The 14,701-nt window shown below is 42.5% G+C and overlaps 2 protein-coding genes across 3 annotated transcripts; one reads left to right on the plus strand and one right to left on the minus strand.

Annotated features, from left to right (window-relative positions):
• Nucleotides 1-301: 301 nt before the first annotated feature.
• On the plus strand, nucleotides 302-2,236 carry ddit4 (DNA-damage-inducible transcript 4). 2 transcript variants are annotated; one of them, XM_023808066.2, is made up of 4 exons: nucleotides 302-460; nucleotides 659-920; nucleotides 1,065-1,150; nucleotides 1,232-2,236. In XM_023808066.2, the coding sequence occupies exons 2-4, from the start codon at nucleotides 728-730 to the stop codon at nucleotides 1,562-1,564; spliced, it is 612 nt and encodes a 203-aa protein (XP_023663834.2). In that variant the 5' UTR covers nucleotides 302-460; nucleotides 659-727; the 3' UTR covers nucleotides 1,565-2,236. The 2 variants fall into 2 exon arrangements, with proteins under 2 accessions (XP_023663834.2, XP_023663833.2); XM_023808065.2 differs by having other exon boundaries at nucleotides 1,065-2,236.
• Nucleotides 2,237-2,855: 619 nt separating this feature from the next.
• On the minus strand, nucleotides 2,856-12,851 carry dnajb12b (DnaJ heat shock protein family (Hsp40) member B12b). Its single transcript, XM_023808089.2, has 8 exons — nucleotides 12,448-12,851; nucleotides 9,686-9,866; nucleotides 7,417-7,562; nucleotides 7,029-7,199; nucleotides 6,681-6,760; nucleotides 6,483-6,592; nucleotides 5,134-5,306; nucleotides 2,856-4,366 (listed from the first exon to the last, which is right to left on the minus strand). Exons 1-8 carry the CDS (start codon nucleotides 12,578-12,580, stop codon nucleotides 4,245-4,247), a joined length of 1,116 nt encoding a protein of 371 aa, XP_023663857.1. The 5' UTR covers nucleotides 12,581-12,851; the 3' UTR covers nucleotides 2,856-4,244.
• Nucleotides 12,852-14,701: the final 1,850 nt, after the last annotated feature.

Raw genomic sequence — 14,701 nt, forward strand, 5'->3', positions numbered from 1 at the left:
TTTGTTTCTTTGTCTGCATCTTAACACTTAGCAAGTTGTCCACTTTTTAGAGGTTTTTTGCTCGGACATGTCCGGGCAGTCTACGTGTGTTTTTGGGCGTCCCTAGTACTGGGCTCACAGGAACCGCAAACAAAAGTTGGGGGGTCATTTTCAACACCCCCCAACCCCCCATTCTTCTGGCTTCAGAAATGTTACCAGGCAGGATTGAAACGTTGTGAACGTGCCGTAAAAGCTGATTGGCTGAAAACCGTGTTGGGGGCGGTTGCTGCACCCCCCTGGCCAGATCTATATAAGCAGCCTTTGCGTTAGCAGGAGCGTTGCAGTGCCGGACTAGGTGAAGGAGGGGAGACGGGTGTTAGCTATACATTGCACTTTTTAGACCTAGGGGAATAACGTCACTGTCGGTTATTAATCACTTAAACTAAATTTGATGATACCCCTTGCCTACGTTAACATCCCTGTAAGTATCATTGCACGAGCGTTTTCTTTGCCAGTTTGGTTAGCTCCAAGTTACGCTATAGGATGACGTTATGCAGTCTGTTTGCAGTCTCTTGTTAACTGGATCGCTTTGTTCGTTGTGCGACTTGGTTGCATCAGTTTGTCTTTGAGCACTTATTTAAACGTTGTGTTTTTTTCTCTCTCTGTTTTCTGCTTACAGCATATCGCAGCCAGACGGTAACCTGCGGATTTTTATTTTTCATTGTGCAACCAAAGGACCATTAACACCATGCCGGCGCAGTGTGCGAACTTAAAAAGCTCCGATAGCAGTTTTTCCCCGACCCCAACGACTGACAGCACTGCGAAACGCCTGTCCTGGAGTAAACTGATGCAGAAGCTGACGGACTTCAGCGGATCTAGCGTCAATCATAGCATGGACTCCGATTCTGATAGCTGCAGCAGGAGCGAATGCTCAGAATCTGGTAAAGACTGTTTTCATTATATTCCCGATTTAAGCGTTGGGCTTTGTTTGCGGTGGTTTTGCTGTGGGATACATTGGCTACGGTGCAGTAGTGTCGTTTTCTTTTGCAGTTTGATCTGATTTTTTGTAATAAATTCTCTTTCAGAACCGGCACTCTTGTTGTCTGACGTCTCCTCCTGCGATGAATGTGATCTCTTTTACGATCCCGTGGAAGAAACACTTTGCAAAGAGGTAGTGCAACTCATCGCATGTAGTCTTATGGACGCTAAAGATAATGCCCTAAGGTGCACCAAACTTCTCATCCCCGATCAGCTTCTGGAGCACATAGGTCAGGAGCTTCTGCACTTAGCGGCCAGTGAGCCATGTGGCCTCCGGGGGGCGCTCATCGACCTCTGCGTTGAGCAGCAAGACGTTTGCCAGAGTGTGGAGCAGATCGCCGTGGACCCTTACCTTGTCCCAACCTTCCAGCTCACATTAGTGCTTAGGCTGGACTGTGGGGGGCTGTGGCCAAAGATCCAGGGACTCTTCTCCGCTAAATCACCCTCCACCCCAACTGTGAGACATGCCCTTAGACTGAGCACTGGATTTCGGGTGATCAAGAAGAAACTGTACAGCTCTGAAGAGCTCCTCATCGAAGAATGTTGAATTCCGAAGACACTTTTTGGGTGGGCTTGTTTGCCAGTAGATCAATCATGATGATGGACGCTACACATCTAGCTTTGACTCAGTTGTGTGACTGTGTTCTGATCATAAGCAATTCAACTGTTCACACTTTATACCAGTGTCAGTTGTCAATGGACAGTTGCTCTTCTATTTCAGTTGTCTCATGGAAAAACTCCAGTCTTAGGTGAAGGGAAGAAGGTGGCCTGGTGCTACAATAATATTGAGGCACCTTTCCATACTGGGATAGGGCTCACAGCTAACAGTGCAATGAAAATGGTGCTTCTCTAACACTCTAGACGGTCTACCTCAGTATGAAGACCATGGCATCATACTCATATGGTGACATTAGCAGTATTCAAATGTGAAGATGTTCATTTTAATTTGTGCTGTAACATTTTTTATTTTTTTTTTAACTTTTGTACTGTAAGGTGACTCATTGTTCTAAAGATGGGGCTATGTCTAGAAGTTTCTTGACTGGTCAATTTCAGTATGTTCACGATATAGGTTATTTTGGGAACGATTTTTTTTTTCATTTTCCTATGAATTGTTCACCCGTGCCTCTTAGTTTATTTGATGTTCAAATATTCACATTGCACTGTTTTATACTTTTATTAAAGTAATTATAGGCGACCAATAAATGTCTTTTTTTCTAAATTTGTCATGGTTTCTTTCCTATATGAAATCCAGTTACCTGTCCGTAAGATTAACACGTATCCTATGATGCGTTTCCAGATAATTTCCAAGCTGTTCAACTCTTGTCTTGACTCGAGAAACGCAACGCTTTGTTTTACACTCCAGTTAAATAGACCCGCCACACAAAAACGCCGCATTGCAAAATCTCACATTCTGTCCGATCGTGTTTTTTTTTTTTTTTTTTTAAAGCAAAAGGTTGTATGTTTAGGTATTTAAAGCAAACTGCGAAATGGGCGTGACCTCATTAACTCCTCATCCCCCCTCATCCCCCCCCCCCCCCCCCCCAGTTCAGACGCTTTCCGCGGACGGTATTACAGACACGCATGACATGCAACAGACGTGGCTGCATCTGACAGAATTATATCCGGGAGTGTAAATTTGCCAATTTTTTTTTTGTTTTTGTTTACTTTTAGCGGTAGGCTTACGAGACATACTGCGTTATTAACCACAAAGTCGCGCTGCCATAGCCTACGAGTGTATTTGCAGTTAGGCCAGGGTAATGATTTCGCAAGAGCCTTGATTTTAATTGAATGGACCATTTCAGTCGGCTCAGTTCTCTCACAAAAGTCATGACAAAGAGTGTGGCACGCATATTTTATTCACCGTTTGTGGAAATGCATATCCAAAGTACCAATAAAGAAAAAAATGTGGGTTGATATTGTCCGCTTTGGGAATTATTTAATCTTAAATTAAAATACATTTTAATTATCCTATTTTAAAATAAAGTTTCTTTTCAATGACGCAATCATTTACATTCGAGAGTAAAGCCGTTAAGCAAAAGCCTCAAAGAATTTCGTCATACACAAAACTATGCTAAATAATTACATTTTATCCCTGCATAGTTAAGTTAAACATGTACAAAACATCAACCACCGGCTTAACTGACTAAAGACAGGCACTGAGATTCTTTTTCACAATAAAACGGACTAAAGTAAGGAAAAATGCAGTTTTCTTTCACAGAATTGATTTCCAATCAAAGACAGATTCTCACAGCGTAATAAATTACTTCCAGATGCAGAAAGCGTTCGGTGCTCCAAGCTTTCTCCGCTCAGAGAATTCCGAGAGGCTCACTGACTCCTCAAACCAGGAGAAAAAAGTTCATCATCTGCAAAAGCGGAGTGTTCAACCAAGCAATCATCCATCCCCCACTTTAAGTCGATGTTTTACGGACACATTGTAAAGACTATACACACTCACACACGCGCTCCTGACCACGATTCAAAACGTGCCTCTATTCCTTTCAAATACTTCGAAAGCACCTAAAGCAAGAAAAATGGCATTTTATAATGTCGGTACTTTGTATTGGTGACAATAATCAGGATAATTAGGGGTCCAAGCAGCGAATATCTTGAATCCGTAATGTTTTCTGTTATTTAAAGAGTAATGGCAAGAACTTCAAACAGAATGCGTTATTCTTCCCTGGGCTGGTCGCCGCGTGATTACGGCGGTCATGCTTTTCAGTAGGCAGCAGACTGCAGCGTAAAACTCCATCCTGCCAAAGTTCGTATGGCAATTGCCCACAAGCCCCTCCTTCCGGAGCGATACAAATAATCACAGCATATTCTGGCTTCCGTTAGCAGTTTAGGAAATGAGGAGATTACGGGAGAAGTCCCGGTTTTGGCTATATTCCAGCACACTGTGCTAACAAAACTGAATAAAAACCTGTTGATTGATCTTTTCTGGGGCTCAGGAGACCCAGCAGCTTCTTATTATTTGTTTAATAATAATAAAATAATAATATTTCATAAAATAGCAACAATGAAATCAATAAACGAAAAACATCTCGTGAGGAAAAAAAAAAAGTAGACAACATATCTTACACTAAAACGATCACTACAATGTTGACTGGAATAAAACGTTCATAGCCTCTCACAGTCTTGAAGGGCATTTACAGGGTGAGGTGGAGTTTGGCCAATTTTGGCGCACCTACGTTTTGTGGCAAGTGAGGTGGAGTTTTTTTTTTTTTTTTTTAACCATGTAACATGGTCTGGATTTCAGACAGCTTGGAGCAACTTGGGGTGCCCATCTTCTGTGCCCTCTGGTACAGGTCGCTGTCGCCGAAGTACCGAGCTCGATACAGCAGGCCCTCCTCTGCAATGCAAAGAGAGAGCAAGTCATCTTCAGACAAGTGATTCCGAGCGCTGTGCAAACAGATCACAGCACAGAGCCAGTACGAGAGCAGTTATCAAGGTCAGAAAAGTCAGGTTGAGATAACCCGGGAATCACATTTACCCAAGTGCACCGCTCCTGTAACACTCAAGACACAATATGGGTCAACTGCTCAAGAAAATGGGCAGCAATGACACGCGTGACCTTTGATTGGGGTCAGTACAGTACAGCACTGGTGCGAGTCATGCTAGCCTGCGTCAGAGCGCGTGTGAAGGTAGAATCCGCTGAGGCATCGGGAAGAGAGAGCAGGTGGGAATCGGGAGGGACAGAGGAACCCAGAAGAGAAAATAACCAGAGATACGATTTCACACAGAAACCAGAATGCTCAAAGGAGCTGAAGCTGATCCCTCCCGAAACGTTTAAAGGTCACAGCGTGCAACGGAAAAGCATGGCTGTTATGATTCTAATAATGACGGTAGCTCTTATGCATGTCTGTGAACTGGATGAAAAAAAAAAGACAAAATATAACTTTTAAATTCAAATATTTTGTATATATGGACCTATTGAAAAAAGAAAACTAAGATGCTACAGTATCCAGTCAAGCATTTAACTGGAAATGGATATTAATGTCTCATGAAAGGTCACCTAAGACCCTGATCAATGGTTTATTACATTACAGAAGCTAAGAAAGGGGGAAACTTAAAAGGCTCCAGATCTGTTTTCCCAAAACGAGTTTTGGTAGAACGCACTGTGCTGTTTCTCCTTCCAGCAATTGTTTCTGAGGTTAGAGATGTAGTCATCCTCTACGTTCCTCTCCACGTTCTTCAGGTTCACGCCGCTGTATTCCTTAGTGAAGTGGTCTCCCACGTAGTAAGGCACCCTCAGAGTCTCCGTCAGCCGTTTGTGAATGTGGCCCGACGACCTGTGCGGGGAGAGGAGGGCACATCAACCTGAGCTTCGGTCCATCAACACACCGCGAGACCCGATCCATGAGGCCCTACAGACAGCACGTTTCTGCTCCCCCCCCCCCCCCCCAGCTCTCTGCTAGACAGTCCACATTTTGGACTGCTTGCAGACTCCCGAAGACCGGATTGGGAAACGCTGCCATAAACATCAGATTACAATAAGACAGTTTTAACGAACAATTAAAAGAAAAAAGTCAGCATTTTTTTTTCTCTTTAACACAGACAACCCGAGAATCCCTAAATCTAAATTGCAACACAGAACATGGCATCTGCATTATAATACCAGCGAAATTAAATCAGACAACCACGAAGAGCAGTGACTCAGGGGTACCCTGGATGTATCGGGCACATGGGTACATTACATCAGGGTGAAGCTGACCACTGTACTACGCAGCATCAGGAGGCCGGGCGGCAGACAGACGGAGAGGATGGCACAAAAATCAGCTCAAACCAAACCAGGACGAATAATTACATCAACCTTATTCTGTTTGTCATGCATGGGATGCAAAACGCCACTGAAATGGAAACTGAACTGGCTAATGACTGAAATGACTATCTGACATGATGTAATAGCAAATGATTACACAGCTGAATTGCATCACACGGGTCATCTTTAACAGAGAATGGATCACGCTTACTATCTGCATACAAGTAAAGGCATAAGTCCTCTCATTATTTTGGCCGTTTACCGTTACGTCAAACTACACGAAAAGGCAATCGTGAAAAAACGTAGCACGTATTACATATGTATATTGAGATAATACATTATCATTAATAATACAATTAACTACAGACCACATAAACTTCAAAGTAGAGCATTAGACTCATTCACTTCCAAGACACAATGGCCAAAGGAGTTGAAATTTGAATAATACAAATATACTTTTATTTATAAACTGTACATGAAATCCAAAATAACAAAAACATCATGAGAGAATGCACCCACAGCTTCCGGAATAGGCTCCGGACGCCCTTGTACAGGGAAGTGGGTATAGAAAATGGATGGATGGAAGGATGGATGGATAAGGGGATAATGAAATACTATAACAATGCTAACACAAGGCCTGAGGCGGTGGCTTCAGAGCCTTGTCACACTCGCTTGGGGGCTTATAGAGACATGTGGGTACACTCACGGCCTAAGGCTGAGGCTGTAGGGTGGGTTGGACACCATCATCTGACTGACGGCCGAGACCACCACCAGGATGAGGATGGGCATCAGCTGGACGAACAGGGCCAGACCCCCCTGTAGGGAGCACAGGGGCCGTCAGCGCTGCCGGTACAAACCCCCCCCAACCGCACGCGACACATCAGACATCAGACGTGTCTCTTACATCCCTCTGCTGCTCCCGGCGCTCGGGCCGCTGCTGGAAGGTGTACCGCATCCTGCCGTTGCTGTAAACGTGGACGTTGCCTTCCGACACGAAAAACAGCATGTCGGACTCTTCAGAAGGCTTGTAAAGTTACCGAATTCACCGTAATGGTGAAATCTCCACGAGAGAGTCGTTAATCAGGCACAAAATACAGAAGACACAATGTTACAAAGGACCATTAAAAAAAAAAAAAAGAGTGTTTCTGTTTCAGCAGAACTGAAAAGCAGGAAATCAAATACGGGATAAATACAGTCCTCATGCCAACTGCCCAAAGGCGGGAGACAGCCGGAGGTGAAGGAACAGACTTACTAGATGGGAAGCCGCCGCCGAAGAACATGTTGAATAGATCTTCGGGTGAAATGTCTGCCTCAAACTCATCAGTGTGGCCCTGTCGGGATGGGTGCGCTTTCTCCCCACCAAACTTGTCGTAGTGCTTCCGCTTCTCAGCGTTACTGAGGACAGCGTAGGCATTTCCGATAGCTGAGAGAAGACACGAAACGAGCGATGCAAAACGGCTTTAATGTACACTGCCCCATGGCAAGAGAAAAGAGGACATTGAAATATATTTTTAAGATACAAAGAACAATACAAAGTACTGCACGGTCATCACACGCCACAGCGGATCAGGCCGACTGACTCAATACTCCCACCTAGTGACAGGAATTATTATGAGCAGAAAAAAAACTTGAGATTTTACCTTTAAAGGCCTCAGTGGCACCTGGGGCATGGTTTTTGTCTGGGTGAAATTTCAGTGCCAGTTTTCTGTAAGCCTTTTTAAGATCGTCCTCAGTGGCATCTTTGTTCACTCCCAGGATCTCGTAATAGTCTTTACACTGCTTTATCCTGCAAAGCAAACCAGGCAGACATTAGGATATGGGGACAGAGGTGGAAGGTTCAAGTCCAGGAAGTAGAAATCCTGACCAAGTTTTTGTTTCAACCAGCCAGTTGAGTTACTCTGTGACTGTGACTCTTTATAATCAGCTGGTTGGTTGAAACAAAAGTTTGGTCTGGATTTGTACTTTCTGGACCTGAGGGGAGACTAACAGAAATGTCCACAAACACAGTACACCCAGATACTGATCCTGTCATGATCAGAAATGATAAATTAATCACAAAGTAATTTGCACTTCCAAGCAGTTTGCTTGTTATTGGCACATTAGGATTTCATCATTAGGCCATATTGGGCCTTCCACAAAAAAAAAAATCATTAGGGTATTGTGAACATATATCAATATATCAACAATTTCTAAACTTGCTTTAAAAACCAATATATAATAAAACTGCTCTGCCGAATAGGGGGGGGATAGTTTTAGCTGACGGTATGGGTGGGGGTACCATCTGTAATTTTCACCAGGTGGCTGCCTTGCCTATGCCGACACCTGGCCATTCGAGTTTATGTATTCAGACCCGATTTCCTTTAGAAATGCAACTGGCAGTGAGTACGACTGCCGAGTGCTGCGGTTAGCCAAGGTGTCGGGCCCGCGGACCTGCATGGGACCCGCACTGGCCGCAGAGGCGCCTGCCGGGGCTGGCTGGCCACGTCCCACACTAATGGTCGGGAGGCATGTTTGCCTGATAAGATAAAAGGCGACGTCTGAAAGTCCCTGTGCGGAGAGCATGCGGTGGCGCCGTGGGGGAGCAGGCGTGAGACCTGATGGCTGACGGAGAACAGAAGAGAATACCTTTACAGTCAATGCACTGGAGGCAGCGTTTCGAACATGTCAGACAGCTAACCAGGCTATGCTAATTGCTGGTAGACATGAAAGGCCCAATGTAGGTCAGTGTTTAAGGCGAACCCAAGATAATACAATTCTCCGTGGAGCGCTGTATTCCTCATAAAATGGGTTTCAGTCCTGTCAGTTTGACCCAAAACTACATTTCTGACTATTTCAGATTATATTCTCGTTATCAACTTATCAACTTCTGGTTACCATATATACAGCATTCATCTAGAAAGTTCTAGAAAGATCCTGAAAGTTCTAGCTGATTGTTGCAATGGTGATGACATTTGTATGTGTACGTATTACTTAGGTGCACTGACAGTCCCTGGGTTAAGAACATTTGACTTACAGACAACTCATACTTATGAATGGATTGTCTCAAAGCACATTACAATAAAAATTCAGGTTAAATACAATGGTTCGTAATAATGAACATATTCACTACTTTGTGACGCTTCTGAAAACACTGTGTGAAAACAACAGTTTGTCAGTACCATATGTAGCTATTTTTATTATTACTGTATAATTACTATTAATATGAACTTTATTTAGATTTTTCTGACTTACCTACAAATTCAACTAAAAGGCAGACTTTGGGATGGGATCCTGTGCGTAACCTGGGGACTGTTCATACAGAGAGAATCCTACGACCCACTCTTCACTAATTAACAATCAGCAAAATGGCGTCAGGTTCTGTCAGTTTGAACCAAGATTTGCTGATAGGTCTGATCGTATTTCACATTACACCCATTTCACTGTTATTATTAAGTACTGTCAATGTCAGCTTCTGGTTACCATACAGACAATATTCTTCTGGAAAGTTCCAGAAAGTTCTATGTAGTGATGGTATTGATAGTCGTACAAGCACGTATTTCATATGTATATTGAGATAATACAGCACTGCAGAGTTAACCCTACTACTCACTTATCTGTAAGTAATAATCAGCAAAATGGGATTTGGTTCTGTCAATTTGATCTGAGACTAAATGTCAACTCTGACTGTATGTCAGGTTATACCTATATTTTATTTTTGTTATTAGGTACTGTCAATGTCAGCTTCTAGTTTCCGCATAGATAGAATTCTTCTGGAAAGTTCCAGAAAGCTCCAGAAGTTCTTTGTTGTGATGGTGATGATATTCTTATGCGTGTGTACTACATGTGCATATTTTAGTGCATTTGGCAGGGAAGGGGTATCACATACAGTTCTGATGAATTTACAAAGCAGAGATGCAGAAGCGTAGTCACCTTTTGACAGCCTCCAGCTGATCTGGGGTGTAGGATTTGCCAGAGTCTGTGGCCTTCTCCTCGGGGGCCGTGCCGCTGTCTGGCCTGGTTCTCCGGTGTCGTGGCCCTGGGCCATCGCTGCCTCCTGGTGTACTCTCTGTCCCGCATGGCTGCCCATTCTTTGTGATGGACTCCAACAGAACTGGAAAACAGCACGGTTCGGAGGGCGTGTTAAGTGTGAAAAAGGCTCTTTGTACAAAGGTGGCTATATTAAACAGCGGGACTGGCATTTGTTTGATTCATCTGTGGTCTAGGTATATTAGGTATATTAAAAACTAGGCTTGAAAAACAAAGACTGTTTGCATTTTTGGTAGAGTGCAGTGAAGTGCACAGGGTATAAAAACATTACACCACCCATGTCCAAAAAGAGAGGCTCGTGAAAAAGAAACCGTAGGATTTGTCCCAAAAGCAGATTTACTCTCTGCCGCATTGTTAGTTTTAGAAAGGCATGCAGAAGTAAATACATGGGGTTGGTTTTCTGCACATATTTCAGCCAAGGATGTGGTAGCGGTGTTATTTTTGGCTGGAATTACACATGGAGTGTTCTATTTAAACGTGCACAAAGAAATATTATCTGTGGGAGAAATACCGCACATCTTATTAAAGCTCACCAACAGGCCACTATGACAAATTCAGGAAAAGCTTTATTTTCACATCAACCGCGCTAGATATATCGTAGGTCTTAGATACGGCAACAGGAGCTTGAAAGGATACGGAATTATCACAACCAATCAGGAAACTCCAGAAGACAAATAAATATGTCCGTTAAACAAAGTACAAAAGAGCTTTGATAGACACGCATATCCGTAAGGGCTGTGTGTACAGCATGGCTATTTATGCAAGACACTATTATTAGCACAGAAGGAAAACATGCCGTCTGTTTAAGGGACACAGATAACATGACGGATGGCAACAGTTAAGTGAGGTGAAAAGACACTTGGATAAAAGAACCTCCACAAGTTGAAGGGGATTACAGGGGAATTGCAGCATCACTCCACGCAAAAGCGGGCGATGCAAAACCACACCACAGAAGACGACGGGAGAAAGAATGCACCGGAAAAGCCACATGTGCCTGTCAGTCTCAAGTAATCAACAAATCTGTACGTTAAAAGCAAAACTCGATTTATTCTCTAGTTTTAAAGCCCTCAATTTCAAAGGTAAGGCCAAAAATAATGACTAATAATATGCTGTTGAAAAGGTGATGAATCCATGAAATATTCTGCATACTGGTTCTGACTATTCAGATTTGCTTAGCAGACTAAGGTAATAAAACTTATATTAATATATTTCACTGCATAACATCACTGTATGTGACAAAAAAAATATCTTGAATCTTGGGGAAAAAAATTGATAAAGATGAAACCTCAAAAAGTTCTGTGAAATGATTGCACTACTCAGTTAAGTAAGATAATGGGTTGCTTAACAGACAATGATGTAGCAGAGTGTTTGATATTGTGGTGGAGAGGACACAACTTAATAATTTAAATACAAAGGTCTATTTATTGGAGGGAGAAATGAAGCCACACTACAACCCCCCCCCCCCCAGGTTCCTATGCGCCCCTATTAACATATAGGACACTAACCAGAAAGCACCAACACTAACACCCTGTGCCACATCCCAGTTCTTGTAAGGGTTTTTAATGCATATTCTACCCCAGTGTTGCCCAATGTGAACCCAAAGTCAACACACGTTTTTCCTCCGTCTCAGCTCCCAGTCAGATAGTCCTCATTTTGGCTCCTGGAAAATATGGACTGTATGTGGGTCCTCGAGGACCGGACTGGGAACCACTGCTCTACTCAAGGGCCAAAGACATGCAGTTCAAGGGAACCGATACCTACAAACTGCTCTTGTGTGTATGTGTGTGTGTATGTATGTGTGTGTGTGTGTGTGTGTGTGTGTGTGTGTGTGTGTGTGTGTGTGTGTGTGTGTGAGAAAGAGAAAGATTCTCATTCTCTCTCTGGTACTGCTCTTCATTTTTTGGGTTAGGCCTCCACCATTACAACAGAACAGAAAAGTAATGAAGTATATAAAAGAAAACGTTAAACCAGAATTTAAAAATCAACTAATTAGATTGTAATGATTGAATAATAATAATAATAACAATAATAATCTTTATTTATGTAGCACTTTTCATGCAGCTCAAAGTGCTTCACATGAGATTAAATGGTTTTACCTCATAACCATAACAAAGGCTTCATATGGATTTAACCAATGACGGTAACTATTATTTAATCATCATCATCAACAGCACCCCCAGTAACACCACCCTCCGCGCCAAGACAGCTGCCTACCTAGCAACTTTTTAAGGTGAAACACTGAAAACAGATGCTGTTCATCCCGTATTCCTAAAAAAAAAAAACTTCATGCACTGTAGTGACCTCAACAGAAAGAAACCAAACAATGTGCATGGCGTCTAATGATTGCCAAGGAAAAAGCTGCATGCCACATAAAATGAACGCAGAATGACTGAACTGACGAAACGTCTAAGAGGAAGTCAACACTAAGTTCATAACAGCGTTGACAAGTACAAAATGACATGTACTTAATTTATATTTGAGCTACATTCCTCTCATCTGAAAGGGGGTTTGTGAACCTAACTCACAATTAAAGCAATTCTTAATATCTGGAGGTCTGGTGTTACGGCCCAGAATCTTACACAGCATTAAACCATGACTCTGCGGCCAGGCTTGACAGCTGTAGCAAAAAGGCCTTGTCGTCTTACCCTTCGCATCGTCAGTCGGAAACAGCCTTTGTGCCTTTTCTAAAAACCTCACGGCTTTGTCCGCTTGCTTGTTTTTGAGCGCCGCGACAGCAATCTCAACACAGCGCTTCGCCTCGTCTCTGTTTACCTCCATCGCGGACCTGCTGAGTGATTACGTCGCGCCGTGGCGCTCGTAGATGACATCACGCAACGCCCATCCATTACGTATAGCCGCATGCTGGACGCAGGTGTCGGGCGCCCCCTAGCCGCCACTAAATTCCTATAAGTAAGCAACTGAGGATGGATACCTGACGGAGATAGAATGTGTGAATTCAGCGGTTGACTCCGGCGTGCAAGACAATACATGGGCCACAAAATATAATGTGATACCTAAGTTCGATATGTTAGGAGTGTACGTGTTAGGTGACTATAAGTGTAAAGCTAGATAATAAACGCCGCGTCGGAAGATGGCATATAGCGTATACACTCTTGCACCTTTGATTTGTATCCAACTATTTCAATATCAAATTCAGACTTAGGAGGCATTTTTTCCAGTAAGGTATGCCTTGAAAAACGAAATTTCGCTTGATTGTCTTCCTTGCAGTCTAAACTGAAAACACTAAAAGTGAAAGTCATCGATACCTTCAATATATCTTCCTTCTTGATTGTCCAGCTACTTCATCTATAAAGAATCACTAAAAATACAATATTCTGAACAAGATGTATACGTCAGTACTTTTGTCCTTCGTTGATGCCAAGTGTTCCTTTATTATTGACGATTATTCAGAGAGTGAGAAGTTATCACCTCAGCGTCAGCACCATCAACACTAAAGTGAAGATTATATAATCGTTCCTCAAGAGATCTTTTGAAAATAGGTCTGTATTCCAACCACCACAAGGCCCTTAACCCCAATTGCTCCACAGACTGACTGACCCTAATATCTCAATTGTATGTCACTGTTGATAAATGCGTATGTTAAATAAATAAATATAACGTGTATAATGTGGTAGTAACAGCATTTTTTGCTCATCACTGACTTACGGCATGACAATTTCAGAATACTAATTATGGTTCTACAGATCTACAGCAATCAAAATTTTTACTACAGAGTGCAACTGACGCACAGTAATGTAGAATATTATATGTTCATTACGAATAATAAACGCTAGATGGCTTTGCAGTTTGAAATGATTACCGATCAGTGTGCGTGTTTCGACTTAGAACATTAATTCGTGATGTAAATTTATACATAGGACCACCGTAAACCATATTTATTTGTGCTTTAAATCGCAGACATTTGGCCATTTTAAACGTGCATCTGAAAAGTTAAGCGGTAATAAGTTTTAAAAGAGCTTTGGCTATAATACGTCATCCACCGATCAATTCATCTGTCGTCCAACCGATTATCCTGGTCAGGGTCGCGAAGTTTATGGCAATATAAATATCTTTTCTCTTAAGTAAATATTTTGCAGGACAAAAATAGGCTAATCAGTCATAAACTAATGTCAGTGTGGTAGTTAAATTATAAATCAACCTCTCTGATAACTCTAGTTGAGCCACTTAGAATAAAACTCTGGGCCTCTCAGTTGGTGAGTAAAATAATCTCTTTTATTCGAGCAATCCAGCAAAGCGCTCCCCTCACATTCTGGCACTCGGTACCAAGTCACCTCAAGCAGTTGATAAACCATAACTCCCAATTCCGAATAAGGACTTCTAAGTCCTGATTGTTCACAAAACACCAACAATCCAAGCTCAAAAGTATAACAAACACAATTCCACTTCTCTATTGGTTCACCTTGGTAGGTAAAATCCACCACTTTTTGCTCAGTTTACCGGAATCGGTCTTGCTTCTAGACTCTACTTGAGATATGTATATGATATTGATTATATGACATTGAATCACTGTAAATATTTGGTTGTCCTTTGATTAATGATTAACGCATTGACGTATTGTCATTGAATTACTGCAAATACATGGTTATCATTATTAGCATGATTAACGTAACAATTACCCCCCTTACTCTGCTGTCTGTCTCTCCAAGGTCTGATCTCTCTTCAGGGTCTGTGCGGAACTAACCACAGGCAGCTATCATGAGACAAGGACACACAGTATTCAAAACAATCCCTTCTTGCCTAAGGCCTAAGACATAACAGCCCCAATATGCCTCCCCTCCCGGGCCTACCAATGTCCAATTTTCGTTCCACATCAGAAGTTTAGGAAGTTATTTTTCACTATTAGAGAAGTGATACTTTGGAACAAGAATCAACGAAGGG

The sequence above is a fragment of the Paramormyrops kingsleyae genome, chromosome 20 (genome assembly GCF_048594095.1).
Source record: "Paramormyrops kingsleyae isolate MSU_618 chromosome 20, PKINGS_0.4, whole genome shotgun sequence".
NCBI classification, from domain to species: Eukaryota; Metazoa; Chordata; class Actinopteri; order Osteoglossiformes; family Mormyridae; genus Paramormyrops; species Paramormyrops kingsleyae.